Source organism: Anolis sagrei, chromosome 3, assembly GCF_037176765.1.
Source record: "Anolis sagrei isolate rAnoSag1 chromosome 3, rAnoSag1.mat, whole genome shotgun sequence".
NCBI classification, from domain to species: Eukaryota; Metazoa; Chordata; class Lepidosauria; order Squamata; family Dactyloidae; genus Anolis; species Anolis sagrei.
The window spans coordinates 26,269,538-26,291,558 of NC_090023.1; the positions used below are offsets into that span (position 1 = coordinate 26,269,538).

General features: G+C 38.8%; 1 protein-coding gene across 2 annotated transcripts in view; it reads left to right on the forward strand.

Annotated features, from left to right (window-relative positions):
* Positions 1–10: 10 nt before the first annotated feature.
* Positions 11–22,021, forward strand: part of ATM (ATM serine/threonine kinase) — a 91,635-nt gene continuing 69,624 nt past the window's right edge. Inside the window, exons 1-13 of one of the 2 annotated variants that reach the window (XM_067466553.1) lie at positions 11–99; positions 4,103–4,211; positions 4,315–4,427; positions 5,687–5,832; positions 7,603–7,767; positions 10,390–10,555; positions 11,629–11,873; positions 12,916–13,079; positions 14,548–14,717; positions 14,806–15,177; positions 16,632–16,826; positions 18,203–18,298; positions 20,604–20,826. In XM_067466553.1, the coding sequence (XP_067322654.1) occupies positions 4,140–4,211; positions 4,315–4,427; positions 5,687–5,832; positions 7,603–7,767; positions 10,390–10,555; positions 11,629–11,873; positions 12,916–13,079; positions 14,548–14,717; positions 14,806–15,177; positions 16,632–16,826; positions 18,203–18,298; positions 20,604–20,826 (2,127 nt within the window). In that variant the 5' untranslated portion in view covers positions 11–99; positions 4,103–4,139. Of the gene's footprint in view, positions 100–146; positions 171–4,102; positions 4,212–4,314; positions 4,428–5,686; positions 5,833–7,602; positions 7,768–10,389; positions 10,556–11,628; positions 11,874–12,915; positions 13,080–14,547; positions 14,718–14,805; positions 15,178–16,631; positions 16,827–18,202; positions 18,299–20,603; positions 20,827–22,021 lie in introns of those variants that run through there. The other variant, XM_067466554.1, reaches the window with a different exon arrangement.

The window sequence follows — 22,021 nt, forward strand, 5'->3', positions numbered from 1 at the left end:
GAGGCCACGCCCCCTTCGCTCCCCTTCTGACGCCCCTCCCAGGCGGAAGGCTGCGCGCGCACCTCACGTCGAATGTGGAGCCGGGAAAAGAAGCCTCAGGTCAGTCAGAAGGAATGCAACCTGGCCTCACTTTCTTCACTGCCAGGCATGGGCCAACTTGGGCCTTCCAGGTGATTTGGACTCCAACTCCCACCATTGCCTAGCCTTTGAGCCATGGCAGTGAATGAAATGGGGCGTCCCAACTGCATTAAGGCTGTGGGATCCTGGGATTTATAGTTTGGTGAGGCCTTGCAAGCAGAGGCCTTGCAAATCTTTATTTTGTATACCCTGTCACCATCTCCCCAAAAGGGACTCATGGCAGCTTATTTGCTGGGCCAAACACAGAGACAACAACAAAGTTTACCAACTGAAACATAATTAAAAACATAGTAACATATCACCACTACGATTCCTATTGATGATATGGCACCCAGGCATAGCAATTCTGCATCAATTCTACAATGTTTTCCTCCTCCATCTCTTCCTCCTCCGCCTATCCATCCTCATGCTTGTTGTTCTGGAACAGCTGTTCCAGGAGCTCCAATTTTATTTGCTTTGAATTAAATGTTGGTTTGCAATCCCAGGCTTGGGATTTTGCAGCAGGGTGGCTTCCTGTTACGTTTGCAATCATAGGGCAAGCCACTAGTCTATTATAGTTACGATCCCTGGTCCTGCCCCTCTCTGGGTTTTTTGGAGGGAAGGGGCCATCTTTCAGTTAGTCTCAGCAAAGGAAGTCAATGCAGAGGGTGTATACAGACATCCTCCTGTGCAAAGGCTTCGTCCCTTAAGACTTTCTGGGGGAGAACAGTCTTGAGAGCCTCTGAAGATTCCCAAAGGTTCCAGGGAAACAGCCTTACAGCCCTGAAGAATTCCGGGGGGAATAACAGCTCTAACCATCAAAGCAGCTAAGTGACTACAGGCCTGTTGCTACGTCTGCTAGGTTCTGAGACGCAGTTCAGCCGGTAGTATATTCAAATAAGTCAGGTTTAGGTTCACAGCAGCCTGGGAGGAGCTAGAAAGGGGAATTTTCCTTTGAACAAGGTTTTTGAAGATAGTGCCTGTTCCCTGTGAACAAGATTGCAAGAGCTAAGAGACTGTTTAGAAAACTTTACAATTCCTGTTTGTTCATCAATAAAAGACTGTTATATTTAAGCTCAAGCCTCATAAAGACTGTTTAATAAGGGAAATTTACCAAAGGCTTCTTTTCGGGGCCCCTGGCTTCCCGCTGGATCCAAGCCATACATCCTCTCTTAAAGGCACTTCATTTCAGGTCCAGTGGCGACAGAACACTTGTCATATTGGCCCTCACTTGCTTGACTTCTAATAATAGAAATAATAGTAATAATAATAATAATAACAACAACAAGAACTATTTACCGTATATACTCGAGTATAAGGCGACCCGAATATAAGCTGAGGCACCTGACTTTACCACAAAAACTGAGGTATAAGCTGAGGATGGGAAATGCAGGAGCTATGGGTCAGTTTCAAAATGAAAATAGATACTAATAAAATCACATTAATTGAAGCATCAGTAAGTTGAATGTTTATTAATATTTACATAAAACTGTAAGATAAGACTGTCCAACTCTGATTTAAAAATTATTCTAACCTTCTTCAATGTACACGTGTTTACGTATCCTTCCAATAATAATAGAGTAAAATAATAAATGTAATAATAATAAAAATAATAAAGTTGACCTATAAGTGTAATAATAATAATAAAGTAATATAATAAATAAATAATAATAAAGTAAAATAATAAATAACTTTGACTCGAGTATAAATTCAGGGGAGCTTTTTCAGCCTAAACAAAGGACTGAAAAACTAGTCTTATACTCGAGTATATACAGTATATCCTGCCCTATCTCCCCAAGAGGACTCAGGGTGGATTACAACAGATATCGGCAAACATTAAATGCCGTGAGAAACTGAACAAAGACAAAAATAACCACCCCCCCATCCCAAAAACAAATCTGCATCAAAAGTAATAACATTACTAGTAATATTATGTGCATTATATTTTATTTATTTTGTATCAAAAGCATTGCATAAATTAATAAAAAAGTGATAAAAATAGAAGGAGTGTAGGCGGCTAAATACCTTTTGACCAAAAATGGGCAACAGCAATGGCAATGTCTGTAGCCTCCAACAATTCTTCCTTTGTACATGAGGCAGGGCATAGTGGACAAGCATACAGATGCGGAGTTGTCTGTTCTGCTTCACAGCCACACAAGGTGTGGGATTCTTTTAGGTAGTGCCATTTTGCCAGGTTGTCTTTTGATCTGCCTACTCCACTTCTGAGTCTGTTCAGGGACTTCCAAGTTGCCCATTCTTAGTTTACCCCTGGAGAAAGACACTCGTGGGGGGCCATCCAGTTGGGATTTCCTGGTTTAGCTGTTCCTGGGGGGACGCCAAGAGGAGTGGTAGTTCGCATAAAGCTTTTCCTTGATTTGAGTCTACTGGGAGGAGGCTGGTAGCCATGTAGTGGGTGGCTTTCACAGTGTTCAACCTTATTTCTCTCACATTTAGCAGCAACTTCCCGTCGCACATGGGGGTGGGGGTGGGCAATACCAGCTAGCTTGTAAAGTTTATCCACAGGTGTAGGTTTAAGACATCCTGTGATTATTCTGCATGTTTTGTTCAATGCTATGTTCACCTGCTTTGCATGGGCAGACTTATGACACGGAAAGAGACTCCTCGAAGACTGAGTAAATACAGTTGGGCATCCCCCAGGCAACATTTCTTGTAAATGGCTAATCTTTTCAAACCCAAAAGCATTGCTTTTAAACATTTGAATGTCTTATATAATATACAATTATCATATTATACAATGCATCCTATTACAATTCAGTCTGAGCCCTGCCACATGCACAATGGAGGACCTCCTTATAGGAACACCAGAGGGACTCCCAAGTGTCCAGGACATTTCATATAATGTCAAATTTTTAAATTTTGTGTTTTTTAAAATACATCACAACTGTGCGCTTGCTTCGCTCCTGATACGATAAATAAATCATATTATATTATTATATTGTACTATATTATTACACCACAATGTATGTGATACACTACCAGTACATTATACTGTTAGTATTATAGAATATATTGTACCATATCATAAGTTGTAGTATACACAATATACAATATATTACAACATTATTAGTATTACACCAGCACCATTACATTGCAGTGTTATTATTTCTATATAGTAATATAAAATAATAATAATAATAATAATAATAATAATAAAAACAACAAATTTTGAGCAAGCGTTTGGCTAATCAGCGCAATTGAACACAGAATGACGGTAAACTGAACATAGGAACGGCATAAGGATATGAGACTGGATCTTGTTTGTGATCGAGGCATTGGTATGAATGTTGTGTGTTTGCTACTGTGTATGCTGTGTTTTAATTGTTATTGTTGTGGTAATTAATATTGTGTAAACCGCATTGAGTCACCTAATTTAGGTTGAGAAACGCGGTATAGAAATAAAGCAAATAAATAAATAAATAACAACAATAATAATAAAACTTTATTTATATGTTGCCTTTCTCCTCGAGGGGACTCGGAGCGGATTACAGCATATATGCAAACACAAACACAGGGAAACATTCAATGAATTGATCCAATGAGGCAAAGGCTTCCCCTTTCATATCCGACTTTTGGAGGCAGTACTCAACTCCGGCTCTGAGGGAGCTGTTAATTTCCATTTCCAAGCCGAGGAGCCTGCGTAGATACATGCTGATTTGGCCAGCATGACTGCTTGGAGCATTTGTTTGCCTTCACGCCACGGCAGTAGCTATTGATCTACTCCCATTTGCATGTTTTGTACTTAACATTTGCACTTAACATGTTTCCAACTGCTAGGTTGGCAGGAACTAGGACTAACATCAGGAGCTCGCTCCCATCCTGCAGATTCGAACTGCCAACCTTTAGGTCAGTGGTTCAGCAGCACAAGGGTTTAACCCATTGTGCCACCACAACCTGATGAGACTGACTGATCTAAATGATCTAATTCTTATGTTCTTTTGTAAAATACGAATACTTTCATTCTTAGGTCTGGACTGTGAATATGCTCCCAACTTGAGTGAGTCATGAATCTTGCACTCCATGACCTATTGACTTGCTGCCGTCAACTTGACAGTGACAAGGCCACAGAACGAAAGGTGATTAGAACCGTTTGGTCTTCCATCGTATAGCAATATTAATAGAATCTTTTCATTGGAAAAAATATAGTAATGCTTTTCTGTTTCTTCACTACGATTTTAGAAGGAAATTGAAAAGTTCAAACGTCTTCTCCGTAACTCTGAAACAATTCAACAGTTGGACCAGAACTCTGATTCTAAACATGGAAAGCAGCTTAACTGGGATACTGTATTCAGGTAATATGTTATGCTTGGTTAACCGTCAGATTGCAAGTATGAATTGTTTCAAACGTTCCATTTCAATAATGAGAAAAACTTCAAAATAGATTTTGTTTCAGGAAGATGGGTCGTGAACTAGTTTTGCAGAGAGAATCATGGCAACTGTAGTTTTCCAAGGTTTTTAGCTTTTTCTGCCAAAGAGTACTGGTGTCTCATAAAACTTCAAAGCCCAGGATTCCATTGCATAGTGCCATGGTAGTTAAAGTGGTGTCAAACTGCATTCATTATATTGTATGGATACACCTTGGGATGATGGGTAAGGTCTTTCCAAGACCATAGAGTGAGTCTGTTGCCTTTCAGGTGCCAGGATAAGTCTTCATCCTCCTAGAGTTTTTATCTTATATTTATCGATTACATAATTGTAGTTGTCACTTTGCTAAAACTGTTATTAATTCTGCCATTTTTGAACTAGAAGCCATGTTATTGGGACTTGTAAAGTATTTACATGTTGAAATTACACAGTTCAAACAAATATTTTTTTCTTGGTATCTTGGTTTTTAGGCCTGTTCCTGGGGTTATTTGGGGCACTGATTCAGAAAATTGCATTGGGTAGACCACATCAACTGGTTGTCATGGTATTCTATGGGTGGGCAGATGGCAACTGTTACATGGCATATGTTCTGTATTTCAATAACTAGAGATAAGGGGAAACTGGCTCCATGTTTGGAATCAGCAGGTCTATGTATACAGAAACAGGGCTAACATTTGAGGCACCAAAATGTGAGTTGGTTGATATTATTACATAGTTATTATGTGTATTTTGTATAATGGAGAAGAGATTAAATTTGACTATAGGACTTTCTGGTTTGGTCTCTTAGCAGTTGTGGCATTTGATTTCTGGGATTGCAGTCTCAAGAAGGAAAAACTCTTTATGTTACTCTTGCTTGTTTATGTTCAGAGGCTGCTTGACCACCACTTGTTCCATCCACCAGCTGTTATTGCTCTTATTGTTTCTTACAGGTGCCCAATTCCCTTTTCCCTTTTGTCCTCGTATCAGAACACAGCAACTGTGCTGTGTTTCTCCTCCATACTGTCTTGAGAGTGGGAACATGTGTGAATTGGTGCAGATTGACCCAGGGCAATTGTATTTGTTTGAATTATAAGCTGGTAGGACATTACAGAATTGTGAACAAGAAGAATTTGGTAGTAATGCGCAAAAACTTGATTTACAGAGAAAAGAAAATGTTGTTGTTGCTCATCAAAGTATTTTTTTCAAGATTTTTGCAGAAGTATGTTCAGAAAGAAACCGAAAGTGCCAGGCATGCAAAGCCAAATGTGTCTTCATCAACACAAGCAACAAGACAGAAAAAGATGCAGGAAACCAGCTGTTTGGTCAAATATTTCATCAGATGTGCCAATAAAAGTGAGTGGTTTTATGTAAACACGGACAGGAATATAATTATTTTTGCTGAGATTCAGCTTAGAAATTCAAACGTATAAAAAGTGTCCTCGTAAAATATTGCAAGCGTGGTTTGTATTTCTGTGTGCCCGAAACTACTTATTGTGTACATTTTAGAAATAATTTTGTTTTATAGAGACTGAAAGTTTAAAAAAAACCACATTGATTCCCTTGCCTTTTGATATTTTGTAGGCTTATTCCATTATAATGTTTTTTCTTCCTGGAACACTATTTTTGAAGTTAGTTAGGTTTGAATTGTGAAATCCATATGAGTTTTGCATCAAAGTGTGTAGGAATCTAGTTTGGGATTTTCCTGCATGTTGAATGTGTATGTTCTACCTTGTAATTTGCTTGATAGTGTCAGGCTCCTATGCCTAGAATCTGCCATATATAAAACATGTGCTGCCTTTGATTGCTAAACCTTAACAGCATTATATTTTATGCCTTGAATGTAATTATTAGAAACTATTTCAGTATGCTGTGTATAATTTATCACACATTCATGTGAATTAGAGTAGGCACCTGTATATAATAGTTACTGGTGCTTATTAGTACCAAGAAGATAAAGGAGGAGAACCTTGGAGTATGAAGCTCTGGGATGCAAAGTTATTCTTATGTGAACTGATGTTTGGGTAGTTGATGTAGTATTTACATTTATTATCTAATTACAAAAACATGTTGAAAGGGTAACAGATGGGTCTTGCAGGCCAATGAAACTAACACAAAAAATGTTTGAATGCTAAGTCTATAGAAAGTGTGTGCCTGTAGCTAGCCTCCATCCTAACAGCAATGATGTGTTTCACCTGTATTATGGTTTTCAATGAAGTTCTTCCATTTTCAAAGTTGGACTCACTTTGAAAGACAGGTTATTAGATATAGATAATGAGTTGGCTCTGGCCTTCTCAATTAACTTGTCGATTTCTCCTTAATAGGAGTAGGATAACATTACAGCAATGGGGTGACATAACTTGTAGGGGACGTACTTGAAGATACTTGAAGCATGTTACATCGATCCAACGGCTTAGTATATATGTTGATGGAATAACTGTATGGATGATTTTATTTTGTGTATGTGTCAGGAATGACTTGAGAAACTGCAAGTCATTTCTAGTGTGAAAGAATTGGCTGTCTCCAAAGATGTTGCCCAGGGGATGGCCAGATGTTTTGATGTTTTACCATCCTTGTGGGAGGCTTCCTCATGTCCCCGCACGGGGAGCTGGAGCTGACAGAGGGAGCTCATCTGCACTCTTCCTAGATTCAAACCTATGACATGTCAGTCCAGTCCTGCTGTCACAAGGGTTTAACCCACTGCATCACCAGGACGAATGACAAGTATATATGAGGATTGGCCTCATGTTAGCTGCCCCGAGTCCCCTCCGGGGAGATGGTGACGGGGTATAAATAAAGATGATGGTGATGGTGATGGTGATTATTATTATAGCAAGATAGTCAGAAGAAGAACTAAAATCCAAATACAGTAATTATCAAAAAAAAGAACCATAAATATGTAGATGGTACAATTGTGAAACATAACAAGAACTGATCTGGAATTGTTAGAGAACTTTGAAAGTGATTTCTGTTCCCATTCAGCTAGTAAACACATAGAAATGTATTCCTTTTTAAGATTATTAATTATAGCCATGTTGATGTCTTTAAATGTTTCATCTGTACATAGAATTTTGCTCTGCAGTGATCGACAGCTTTTATCTTGGATTTTATTCTGTTTTTGCACAGGAGCACCCAGGCTAAAGTGTCAGGAGCTTTTGATGTATATCACGAACACAGTAAATGATACATCAAGTTATGCTATTTATGGAGCAGACTGTAGTAGCATATTGCTAAAAAATATTCTTGCAGTGAGGAAATACTGGTGTGAAATATCTTCGCAACAGTGGTCAGGTCAGTAGATTTTATTCTTATTCAATTAAGACTGCAAACCTATGAGTCCTTCCTTGGGAATAATCTCCACTGAACTCAGGCACGTGACTGAGTTAGATTGAGGACCTGCTAATGAATGTATAATGAACCTAGCATAGTTTTCCTATCTTTGTCTCTTTGTTGAGAGATTGGAGGTTCTACACCTTAAGCTTAGTCTGTATCTATAGTTTTTATCTACTGTAATTAAAATTCCCCCTTTTGACCTACTGAGCTCCCAATGTTGTAATCAAAAATTTTATGTGCTAGCTAGACAGATCAATACTATCATTGCTCTTAGGAATCTCTTTTATGCTTTGGACCTCAGAAAACCTGTTTAGCAGCAGAATAAACATTCAGCTTTATAATGTTTTTATATCAAGTAAAATAATAATAATATACACTTTATTTATGTTTCACCCTTCTCCCCTAGGGGACTCAGAGCGGATTACAGCATTTACATACATAGGCAAACATTCAATATTTTTACAATAATATACAATGAGACACAGAAACACAAACAAAGGCAGAGGCTTCTACTTTCATTTCTGGCTTCTGGAGGCAGTGCTCATCTCAGGCTCTGGGGAGGTGCTTGTTTCTCCATTTTCAAGCCGAGGAGCATGCATTGTCACCTCCTGGTCGTGTGGGTGGCAAGATTGCTTGGAGCGGCTCTTTGCCTTTTCCCGCCAAAGTATGTTTTCAAACTGCTATGTTGGCAGGAGCTGGAGCTGACAAATGGGAGCTCATCCTGTCTCCCGGATTCAAACTGTAAACCATCAGGTCGGCAGTTCAGCAGCATGAGGGTTTAACCCACTGCGCCACCATGGATCCACTAGTTTATACAGTTATACATAAGATGTAGTTTATACAGTTATACATTCCTAGCATCATATCACATATATCAGCATAGTTAGTCTAGGCACATTCTCTTATCACATTTCAGAGTCTAGGCTTAAGTCTCTTATCACAGATTTCACAAAGTCTAGACATATTGCTTTCTTAGACATTGGGTAGAATAACAGCAAGCCTGGAATAACTTATAAGGCATATGCCACTTGTAACTTGTGAATATGGTACTTATAGTACATGACAGTGGTAAGGAAGACCAACCTATATCATATTTATAATACATGAGCCTAATATATCTCACATTTCAGTTTCAGTATTCAATATAATTTCAGATACATTGCTTTACATTTGAGGCATTTGGGTTCTTACAAAATACAGTTCAGATACTTTTCTGTTTAATTTGCAACATATTTCCATACATTGTATTAATTTTTCATAACCACAGTTTCAGTGTATCATTTTCCTGTTGTATGTGATTCCATTGCAAATAAAATGTTTTCAAACAGTCTGGGGGTTGCAGTCAACCAACAGCTTTGTCTTAACTGTCTAAGTCTTGCGGGAATTCCGATGAGATGCCACATAACACCAATCTTACTACAGCTGCATTGGTTACCAATTGAGCACCGGATCACTTTCAAAGTGATGGTACTCACCTTTAAGGCCTTGCATGGTCTGGGGCCAATGTATCTGAGGGATCGTCTCACCCCCTACCAATCCCAGAGATCCCTCCGTTCTGAGGACCAAGATCTATTGGAAGTCCCCAGTGTCAAGACCCTGCGTCTAACGGCAACCAGACGCAGAGCCTTCACAGCAGTGGCGCCATCAGTCTGGAATGCTCTGCCACCTGAAGTTCGTGCCCTGCGGGACTTACCAGCTTTCCGCAGGGCATGTAAGACATACCTGTTCCGACAGGCTTTTAATGTTTGATATTGTTGTTTTTAAATTGTTTTAAATTGCTCTTAAACTTTGTTAGATTTTAGCTATCCTTGTAAGCCGCTCCGAGCCCCAGGGGAGTGGCGGCATATAAGTTTAAATAATAAATAAAATATAAATAAATAAGTGGGCAGACCAACCTCAAAGTGAAATCAGTTTATTTACGTTGGTGGGGGACTGGTAGTTTTTCTTTCTAATGTGCCAAGTACAAGTATTACATTTATGTCCCTTGTCTGCAACTGTTTCTGTCTTCCTTGCACAATCCACAGACTAGCAGGTGATGGTTGACTGGGCAGCACTGATTACAGGCAGCTTCTTAGAATCGTACTGGTTTACACATCTCTTCTCCAGTGTGTTTAGTGGGTCCCAAAACAATGGAATTTGAGACATCTATATGATCTTATTTGAAAACTGCTTCTTTCTGAGGCATAGATTTTTCTTTTCTTTCTTTTTTTCCCTAAGAGAACATCTTATCTTTACTTTGGTTGGCTTGGTTTCACTCCCATAATAGGCTTCAATTCTGTTGGGTATACAGACAAATCAGTTTGAACTCACTGTGCAGAACATAAAATGGCAAAATCATTGATCAGGCTTATTGCAGCCCTGTAGACACTTATTTACAAGCGAGTCTACTGAAACTGAATGGGACTTCCATCTGATTAAATAAATATAGTATTGGGTAGAGTTAACAAGTAAATAAAAGGGACCAACTGCAACTGCAGTTTCTGTAAGTGAACTGCATTATTGAATATTCAGTGGTTATTACCTAACATACGTACACAATGTTTCTTTGTAAAATAATTAGAACTGTATTTATTGTTCTAGATCTCCAAAACCTGTACTTCAGATTGTTCCTCAGCTCTTCCAGAGACATAAACAAGGTTTTGGTGGCTAGGATCATTTACACACTCACCAAAGGATTGTGCTTCCAAACTGATGGGCTAAATTCTAATATTTTTAACTTCTTTTCAAAAGCTATGCAATATGCAAGGTAAATATTATTTATCTACTTTTGATGTAACTTATTTATATTTGCAGCACATCATTTAAAATAGTTTAATGTTGAAGTGCATATTTGATCTGTTTTAGATATTTGAAATAGTGTAATTGTTTGATTCATTAAAGTCTGGTTAAATAACACTAAGTACAAATACTAAAGAAAAGAAGGATGGATAAAGCTAAGAGGGCGAAAAGACCCAAAAGCTCAAAGGGGGGGGGGGGGGGTAGGCGAGAATATTGATAACAGCTCACTTTGAATATTATTCTTAGGATGGATAGAGTCTGTTAGACACTCAGTTGACATAACAGCTGTATGTAAGGATTCCATACAAATGTCCATGCATTGTTTCTGGACAGTCTCGGAGAATAGGCAGTATTTGGATGAAGTAGATGTTATTGTATGTGTTGTGTTTAATAATGTTTAATGTTTTATCAGGGGAGGGTCAATTTTGATGTTTTATACCAGGGGTCCTCAAACTTTTTAAACAGAGGGCCAGGTCACAGTCCCTCAAACTGTTGGAGGGCCGGATTATAATTTGAAAAAAACATGTATGAATTCCTATGCACACTGCACAGATCTTATTTGTAGTGCCAAAAAACACTTAAAAACAATACAAGAATTAACATGAAGAACAATTTTAGCAAATATAAACTTAATAGTATTTCAAAGGGAAGTTTGGGTCTACTTTTGGCTGATTAGATAGGATTGTTGTTGTTGTTGTTGTGTGCTTTCAAGTCATTTCAGACTTAGGTTTAGCCTGAGCGAGGGCCAGGTAAATGACCTTGGAGGGCCGTATTTGGCCCCCGGGCCTTAGTTTGAGGATCCCTGTTTTATACTGTTTTTTACCAATTGCATTGAATTGTTGCCAACACTCTGAACCGCCCTGAGTCCCTTCGGAATTGAGAAGGACGGTATACAAATACTGCAAATAAAATACTGCAAATAAAATAATAATAAATAAAACAATAAAAAATAAAAAATAGAGTAACTTGGATCTTCACAGTCTGTCCTGGTGAATGGTACACTTCAAATATCTAATGAAGCATGTCTTACCTATATTTCAGACAAGAAAGAAACCCTGTGGCCCTTGAATATATTTTTGCCACCATGAATGTATTTTTTGGTGTGTTTGCTGTGAATTACCGTTTGCGAGTTTGTAAGCTGGGAGAGGAAATTCTACCTACTGTTCTTTGTTTATGGGCGCAGCATAAACCAAACAATTCCCTGAAGGAGCAAATAATTCGATTCGTTCAACTTCAACTTCAACTTCATGTTCATCATCCGAATAGAGCTAAAAGTCAAGAAGAAGGTATCTACTGAATACTTGTGTTCTGTATACAGCCAGTCCCCAAGTTAAGAACAAGATAGGTTATTGTATTGTCGAAGGCTTTCATGGCCGGAATCACTAGGTTGTTGTAGGTTTTTTCAGGCTATATGGCCATGTTCTAGAGGCATTCTCTCCTGACGTTTTTCCTACATCTATGGCAAGCATCCTCAGAGGTATCTGTTATATTGCCCTCTATCTGTTATATTGCCCTTTGTATAATGACCCCAGAAACAATCTCCTGGGAGCCTTTCTGGAAGAAAAAGCAGCATGGCAACAGTCAGCAGTTATCTCTGGCCTGTTAGCAGATTGTTCCAAAAATATAACATTAAAGGTTGCCACATTTGTAGTTGCAGCCCAAAAAATCTGAGCTAAATAGGCAAAGTCCACAGCAGAGGCTAGAAATGGAAATGAGCACAGCTTAGGATAATACAAATCAGATTTTGTTATTGTCATCAGTCCTATGGCGATTGTCACTGCTACTGTTATTTGAAAGAGCTAGTTTAGATAATAAATTTTAATGTTTCTATTAGAAAGCGTATACTGTACCTTTAAAAGTTGTATATTATTTGGTGTCATGCCCTACGGCTAGTACAATAAACAACTCATTCAAGTTGAATTTATTTGTAAGTTGGAACAGGTGCGTTTTAAGTGAAAATAATTGGTTTGTTGTGGGAACAAGGATTAGTGGAGACACCTTTTCCCTATGATAACTCTTTCAGGAGTGAATTCCCCCTCCGAGGGGCAGATTTCTCTTGTTGTTTTACCCCTTTCTTAACTATGAGCAGTTTGTAAGTTGAATTTTTGTAACTCAGGAGCTGCCTATATTTAAGATCAGTCAAGATTAAAATTACTTTTTAAAGTTATCCCCCCCCCCATTTTCTAATATTTGTTTGAAGTATTAGTTTTACATTAATGCATTGAACATAAATATACTGAAGATGTACACTTAAACAGGTTGTGTTTTTGTAGGAGCAACCTATAATAATTCACACAAAACTTATTTGTCTTATTCTTGTGTGCCCAGGAGCCTGTAAATCGGTGGCATGGCGAAGGATTTTATATAACCTCTATGATCTGTTAGCTAATGAAGTGACGGACTATAGCAACAGAGGAAAATATTCTGCAGGTTCGCGCAGTGTTGCTGTGAAAGAAAACCTTGTTGAATTATTTGCTGATATTTGTCATCAGGTAAATTGCAGCATTCTCATTGTAAACGTGATGTCTTTCCTGATATGGATGCAGTGCTGAAAGGACCTCATAGAACCTAACATTGTCCTTTGTTTCTGCCCTGCCTCCTTGGTACACGTGTGCAGGTGCACGCTTAGGAAGAAATTGTGTAAACTAGTTCCAGTTAGAGTAGCCCAGGCCTGTAGTTGGGGGGGGGGGGGGTTAGGGTTTCAACCCCCCCCCCCCCCGAAATTTTTCAGGTTAAAAAAAAACCTGGGTTACTCATGAATTTTAACTGGTTAACCAAATCCCCATGCTAAGTCTGTGAGACGCAAAAAATTAAGAGTCCCTCCAGAACTGCAAGCACTATCTCAAGCAAATATTGACAATTTATTCACACTGTCATTACTTGCAGCAATAGCCGATGTAGTGAAGCAACCAAGTTGGGCATGTGTGTGTTGAATGCTCTCATTAAGGAGGCCAGACTTGGTGGAGGTGGTTGACAGGGGTGGAGCTGCAGGTTATTGAAGGCTGCTCTGCCCCCTGCTGTGCTCTTCAGCGTGACCCTAACTCTCAACTTTCAACTCTCCCCGAAATTTTTTTCTGGCTACGGCCCTGGAGTAGCCTCATAGTATTAACTACTGAATGATAAATCAGTGTAATAAATTACACTGCTTTAGTGGCTTGGAGCCCCCGGTGGCGCAGTGGGTTAAACCGCTGAGCTGTTGAACTTGCTAACAGAAAGGTTGGTGGTTCAAATCTGGGGAGCAGGGTGAGCTCCCGCTTTTAGTCCCAGCTCCTGCCAACCTAGCAGTTTGAAAACATGCAAATGTGAGTAGATCAATAGCTACCACTCCGGTGGGAAGGTAACGGTGCTCCATGCAGTCATGCTGGCCACATGACCTTGGAGGTGTCTGTGGACAACGCCGGCTCTTCGGCTTAGGAATGGAGATGAGCACCAACCCCCAGAGTCGGACTCGAGTAGACTTAATGCCAAGGGAAAACCTTTATCTTTACTAGTGGCTTACTCATTGGGAATACAGTTAGCCCTGCACGTTAGTTGGGGTTGATAGTGCAGAGCCTGACAAAATTGGAAAAACCATGATTTAAAAACTTTTTTTTACCTGAAAGAATACTTTACTAGACATTTCTAGTTATCCCAGCATGACTGCCCTAAGTTTACCTTAGAATTGCACTGGACAACTTTAAGATAACTAGGGAGGCATTCATTCTTGGAATCTCTGAGACCTTGTGTGATTATCTGAACCCACAAAAATAAACCTTGGAAACATTGAGTTCCGACTAATAATGAGCTTCAGGATTCAGGAATGGAACCAGCACTGTCATGGGAGTAGGAGACTTGAGCGTATGGTTCCAGCTCTGTTTCCTTGGCTTAGTAGTTTTAACCAGAAATGAACAATATTGTGTTAAAATATTTTGTCATAAAATTCTGTGCCAATGCAATCTGATTTCTTGTTTATTTTTTAAGCTCTTTACAGAAGGCACCAATGTTTTGGAGATAAGTCAGTTGTATGCTGTTACACAGAGAGAGAATGGAGATGGAGAAGGGCCATCCAAACGAAGGAGAATTGAATTGGGTTGGGAAGTGATTCGTGACAATCTGCAAAAATCACAGAAGGACTGTGATGTTGTTCCCTGGTAAAAAGAAAATGAAACATCTTCCATTCTACTGAATTGTACCAGTTGCCACAGACTTTATGTGATCTGTTTATGTTTTCTTTTCAAGGCTGCAGATTACAACCAGGTTATTATCGAAGTATCCTACAAGCTTTCCTCAGCATGAGTTGCTTCTCCTACTCAACATACTTTACCAGCTACTGCCTCAGCAGCGTCGAGGGGAAAGGACACTTTATGTCTTGAGATGTCTCAAAGAGGTTGCACTTTGTCAAGCCCAAAAAATAGATCTAAAAAGCAGTCATAGGTTAGAGCTGCAGAGAACATGGTCAAAAATTTGGTCTCTTGTGGTTCGTAGCCTAAGTCTTCAGCAAATTGAAGTAGAAAGTTTTGGATTACTTGGAGTCATGATTCAAGAAAACACAATAACAATGGACAGAGACATTTGGAAGATATTTTCAGGATCTTCATGCAAGCCTTCAAGGTAATTCAAACCTTTAAAAATTGATAACTATTTCTATTGGATTGATAGAATTGTTTTATATTCTACAACTGAATACAGATTCAGTTAATATATTCAGAACATGAGTTTATCAATTCTTACTGCGCTATGATTTTCATTTACTGCATTTATATCCCGTCCTTCTCAACCCCGCAGGTGACTCAGGGTGGCTTACAAAAAAGGCACAATTTGATGACACTTTTACAGACATAAAACAAAACATATACATTGAAATCAATTGTTAAAACACATAATCTTAAAAACAGTTACATTAAAAACCACGCAATCCAAAGGCATATTCCAGGAGCTGTTCCATAAATTCCACTATTTTATAGTCACTTATTTTGCAGATCACTTATTGCATTGCCAATTGCTTGTCCAAAGGCTTGGTCCCACAATCATGTATTCACTTTCCTTCTGAAGGAAAGGAGGGAGGTAGCTAATCTAATTTCACTGGGATGGAGTTCCATAACTGAGGGGACACCACTGAGAAGGCCCTGTCTCTCATCCCAACTAGTCATGTCTGCGAAGGAGGTGGGGTTGAGAGCATAGCCTCCCCCAACATTCTTAACCTCTGAGATGGTTCATAGAGGGAGATACATTTGGACAGGTAAGCTGGGCTGGAGCCATTTAGGGCTTTATAGGCTAAAGCCAGCACTTTGAATTGTGCTCGGAAGCAGACTGGCAGCCAGTGGAGCTGGCACAGCACAGGGGTTGTGTGCTTCCTGCACCCTGCTCCAGTGAGAAATCTGGCTGCCACTCATTGCGCTACTTGAAGCTTCCGAACATACTTCAAAGGCAACCCCATGTAGAGTGTGTTGCATTAGTCTATTCTTGATGTAACAAGAACATGGACAACTGTGGCCAAGTCTGACTTCCCAAAGTACGGGTGCAACTGGCGCAGAAATTTCAATTTTGAAAAAAATTAAAACCTAGGGTTCCAGGCTCAGTGATGAATCCAGGGTCACTCCCAGGCTGTGAACCTGTGTCTTCAGGAGAAGCCTCCTTAGCAGTAGGTGGAAAGGAATGATAGAGTTGGACATCATTTGCATACATATTGCATCAAACTCCAAAATTTTGCATTTACTTTTTGTAAATATATATGTGTGTGTGTGTGTTAAGTGCTTTTGTTGCTGCTTTAGCTGCTTTTATTGATTTCTATTCAGCTTTTGAATTTAGCTCCCAGGAATCCCAGTCGGAGTGAAGTCCAATACATCTGGAGTACAGCTAGGTTAACTCAGATGCATCCCTTTACAATATTTGTGCCATTTAAAGATAAATGCAGGGAACTGGTGTGAGAGAGGACAACATGTCCTTTATCTCTCAAGTTTCTCATGATTAGACATTTTAGGCCTCTAGCTACAGATGCAAATGGTAAACTTATACAGATTTATTTATTTATTTACTGCATTTTTATTGCAAATTGTGTTTTTTAGTTCTGCAGCACAGTTCTTGACAATAGCACTTAAAACTTCAGAAGTGCCAGAAATTTGGAAAAGTGGGACAGTACAGAATAATTGGGAAGGAAGTACGGCTCTTACATTAAAAGAAGAAATTATGAAGTGGCTTCTGTTCTGCCATGTGGAGGAAGATACAGAGGATACTATGGAGTTGCCTCCTATTCTATGCAGGTAACAACTTGAATAAGAAACATTTTTTAGTACATAAAACATTTTTTAGGAACATAAAGTGTTGATCGCTTACTGTGAGGTTTATCCTTGCTTATTGAGAAGGAGACATCCAGAAATGGTTAATTCCCGTTGCTGCAGAAGTAGCGCAGAGGGAAAACATTCTTTGTGAATTCTCCTTGCAGATAGAGTTAATTAGAGGTGTTAGTTAATTATCATTCATTTTCATTCTTGACTATAGAGGAGACATGTAGGAATGTGCTATTTTCCCTGCTTTAATGTATTGTCGAAGGCTTTCATGGCTGGAATCACTAGGTTCTTGTGGGTTTTTTCGGGATATAGGGCCATGTTCTAGAGGCATTTCTCCTGACGTTTCGCCTGCATCTATGGCAAGCATCCTCAGAGGTAGTGAGGTCCCTGTTTTGCTTGGGAGGCAGTGGGAATTTAATGCATTCCTACAGAGTTCTTTCCCCCATAGAAATCATGCATCTCTAACATTTTCAGGAATGATTTGAAGTAATTAATGCACTGTTACTTGCCCAGAGCTTTAACAAGGATCAAGCCAAAGAACTAAATACATGTACAGCGCCCAAACACGAATCAAGGAACATGAAAGGCACTGCAGACTACTTCAACCAGAGAAATAAGCCATAGCAGAGCACCTGATGAACCAACCTGGACACAGCATATTATTTGAGAACACAGAAATGCTGGGCCACTCTCACAACCACCATGTCAGACTACACAGAGAAGCCATTGAAATCCACAAGCATGTGGACAATTTCAACAGAAAGGAGGAAACCATGAAAATGAACAAAATCTGGCTACCAGTATTAAAAAACACTAAAATTGCAACAGCACAACAACAGAGAGGAAACAAACAAGGACATCTAAATACCTCTCAACAAAAGTTTGCTCCAGGTACAATCAGCCCATTGTATGCTAATCAAGGTGGTCAGTTGAAATATTCACACCTAGCTCCAGCAGACAAGAGTCCTTTGTCTCACCCTGGTCATTCCACAGATATATAAACCCTTTTTCCTAGTTCCAACAGACCTCACTACTTCTGAGGATGCTTGCCATAGATGCAGGCGAAACGTCAGGAGAGAATGCCTCTAGACCATGGCCATACAGCCCGAAAAAACCTACAACAACCCAGTTGATACACCAATTGTGTTTCTACTCATCCAGGAATAGTCAGATTTTTTTACAGACTGGGAGTACTATATACAGAGGGTGAGACCAGTCTGAGTGTTCACTCTAAATTGCAACTTCTAAAATGATATATTTTTGAAAATTGTAATATTTTTAAAGTCAATATCTCAGGCTGGAGATAAACAGACATTATCTGCTCTAATTTTTGCTTTACATTTTTACAGTGATTTTCCCAAACTAGAGCTGCAGAAAATCCTTGTAAGCCTCACTATGAAAAATAGTAGATCGGCCATGAATTTTTTTCACAGTGCTTCTGAATGGTAAGTTTTCAAAATCAGTACATGTATTTATGTATACGCATCTGACTTTCATTGCTATTGTTGAGAGTTTCAAAAACACATCAAGGACCTCATCATGCTAGAGAATGAATCCACTTTAAATCCAGTTGCTGCCTCCTGCAGAATTCTGCAATTTGTAATTTAGGGAGGAGCCTTTAACAGCCTCACCAAACTTCAAACCCCAGAATTCTGCAGGAGGCAGTAGATTCATTCTCTAGTGTGATGAAGTAGCAAGTTCTGTTTATATAGCTTTGAGGAATGAGTTAGTACTTAAAAATCATGAAAACATATCTTTTTAAAATCCACACAACTACCCTATAGTTCTGCATACTGAGAACTAAAGTGAAATTGTGGAAGTTTTCAAGCATACTCAAAACCCAAGATTTTCCTTATCAGATATGATGAATAAATATATATGTAATCAAATTTTACAAAATGATAACACATCTGTTTGTTTCTTTGCCCTTAACTGGTTTGTAAGCCAGGTCCATATCCCAATATTTTCCTGTCACATGTAATTATACTCTAAGATTTTAAAAAAACTCTTTTCAGGATGATTTCTGATAATCTTGCATTTGTGTTCTTTGTAATCCACCTCATCCTTTTTACCCTTATTTAAATCCGCAAGGTAGCTTGGTATGGAAGATAGGGTGTATTTGTGTGGGCTCATTAGAGCTGAGGGTCATCATATGACACATTCAGCCTAGGCAGGAGATAGCAAAACAGAAAGGGTTTTTATTTACATGGGAAGAGTAATCTTTGTGATTTTAGACTTCAAGTACAGTTAGAATATCCCTTATCTGAAATACTTGGGGCCAGAAGTGTTTTGTGTTTTGACTTTGGGGGGGGGGGTATAATATCCATATATGTATATATAGACATAATAATTTGGCATAAATCCATGCCTCCCATCATTTTACAGGTCTTTTCGTGAAATGGTCCCATTCAAATGCTACTTGTGTGTGCTTGTGTTCCATATCTCTCTGACAACACACTTTCCCTAATTCCTTATCTACATGTGTCTCTTGGTTTCTTCCATTCTTTAGTTGCAGCCTTGCTGAACTTCCTGAAATCTCTAATCTTCCTTTATCAAATTACCTTTTGTCACACAATCAATTATATCCAGCCACCGGTGGCGCAATGGGTTAAACCCTTGTGCCGGCAAGACTGAAGACCAACAAGTCACAAGTTCGAATTTCGAGAGAGCGCGGATGAGCTCCCTCTGTTAGCTCCGGCTCCCCGTGCAGGAACATGAGAGAAGTCTCCCACAAGGATGGTAAAACATCAAAAAACATCCAGGCATCTCTCGCATAATGTCCTTGCAGATGGCCAATTCTCTCACACCAGAAGCGACTTGCAGTTTCTCAAGTCGCTCCTGACACGAAAAAAAATCCAGAAATACATAGAGCTTGAGTATCTCTTGTCTGGATTAGAAATGCTCTACTTATGGCATTATGTACATGCAGTCCTCGAGTTACAAACATGCGACCAACAAATGACTCATAGGAAGTGAGAGAAATCTACCCTTCAGAAGAAAAAATAACTCCTGAAACAGTTGTCATGGGGAAAAGGAGTCTCCACTGAAGCTTTATCACTAATCTTTGTTTCCACAACAAGCCAAATTTTTCAAAATCCAATTATCACAGGGATAGAAAGTAAAGTGAAATGTTTTGAACAGGGGCACAGATAGCAAAACAAGCACTACAGGGGTGAGAACCCTTCCCTATGCTATCCAAAGATGATATATACTGCCTGTATATGTAAATATTTCAAAAGCTGGAAATAAAATCCAACACACTTCTGATCGTAAGCATTTTGGATAAAAAAATACTCAAATTTTGCTTCTCATCTTGCCCTCTAGTGCTCATTGGAGGAGGAGAAAGAAGCTTAAGACTAAAGCAAACCTGCTGACAAAGGACTCACATTTCTGAATTTGAGTATATGCTGGCTGCACAGTTTCCAAGGAAAATTTTGCAAGGCGGAATAGACCTTAAATCCTTAACTAAGTTTTTCTAAATAAAAATAATGGCATAATATGTAATTTTAAAGTTGTAATTTTTCCTTCTTTGTAGTAAAGATTAAAACATATTGTAAATTTTCCAGAGTTCACCAGAATGACCAGAAAAAATACTTTATACAAAGCAATGATAAGCCTATAATAAAATTAGCTTTTCTGCCTTTTTTAATCTGTAAAATTTCTAGCAACACTGTCAAAATCATTATTAAAGTCAGTAGGAAATTGCAAGATAATAGAGTTTTTACTAAGTATTTTATTTGTTTTATTTAGTTTACAACACACCCAAGAAAAAGAAGTCAGTCTTTCAGAACCTGAAGCATTTTACACGCAAACAATTTGTGATGAAATTGATATCTTTACAAACATGACAGATGAGAAATTGGAAAGCAAACCCTCCTGTTCCAGAATGATTGTCAGCCAGAAACATCGGCAGGCCTTAGAGCATGATCTCATGGTGATGTCAGAAAAACTTCTTAGTAGCTTTTCGCTTGAGGTAAGTTAAAAAATAATATTGAGATTTTTGATCTTCCACCGATGACTATAGGGTTTGAAGGTATACCGTATTCTCATGGATGTGTAAGAATTCTTTGATATTTGCTGCATAATAAATAGAACATACAATTTGCACAATAAAAATAAACAATCTTATTGTTATATTTTTGTGATATATTTTCTAAATATGTTCTTATATAAATTAGGGGAAGATGATAATTCTGCGCAGTGCCATGGTGGAGAATAGGTATGAAACCTTCTGCCAAACAACTGTAAACAAAATTCTTCGTTTGTGAACTACTTTTGGCAGAAGCCTCATTTAAGAGTCAATCTTGCATTTCATACATAGCATGGTAAAGGTTGGTGGTTTGAATCCGTGGAGTGGGGTGAGCTCCTGCTGTTAGCCCCAGCTTCTGCCAACCTAGCAGTTTGAAAACATGCAAATGTGAGTAGATCAGTAGGTACCGCTTCTGCGAGAAGGTAGCGGTGCTCCATGCAGTCATGCCAGCCACATGACTTTGGAGGTGTCTGTGGAAAATGCTGGCTCTTCAGCTTAGAAATAGAGATGAGCACCATCCCCCAAAGTCAGAAACGACTAGACTTAATGTCTTGGAAAATCTTTAACTTTACTTATGGTAAAGATGCTCTGACATGCATTCAAACTACTTGCGTGCTCAAGTAGAAGGATCTGTGATGCTTTTCTGTGTCACTTCTAAAATACAGATTGACACTCCATTATCAAAAATGTTTGGGGTCGAAAGTATTCCATATTTTGTTTTTTAAATTCTGTTTTACTTACAATGATGTGCAGTTTTATCTCTTTTTAAATGATGTACAGGTTTGTCTCTCCCCCCCCCCCCCCCTTATTCCTAACTCATTCTTAGATCCACTTAATTGACAAGGGGGCTAATATTGCAAACATTTTCTTGGAGATGGGATTCTAGGCTAGAGGTATGCAGCGTAATACCCTCCAAATATTTTGGACCATAACTTCTATATTCCTTTATTATTGGCCATATTGGATAGTGCTGCTCAGAGTTGTAGCCAAAATTTCAAAGACCACCAGCTTGAAAATCTTGGGCTAGCATATGAAGGTCTTTAAAACTGTTGCAGAAGAACTTGAAATGTTCTAAGTTTGCTAACATAGCTCTACTCTGATATAATTACATGAAAGTTCATTCGAACAGAAATACGGG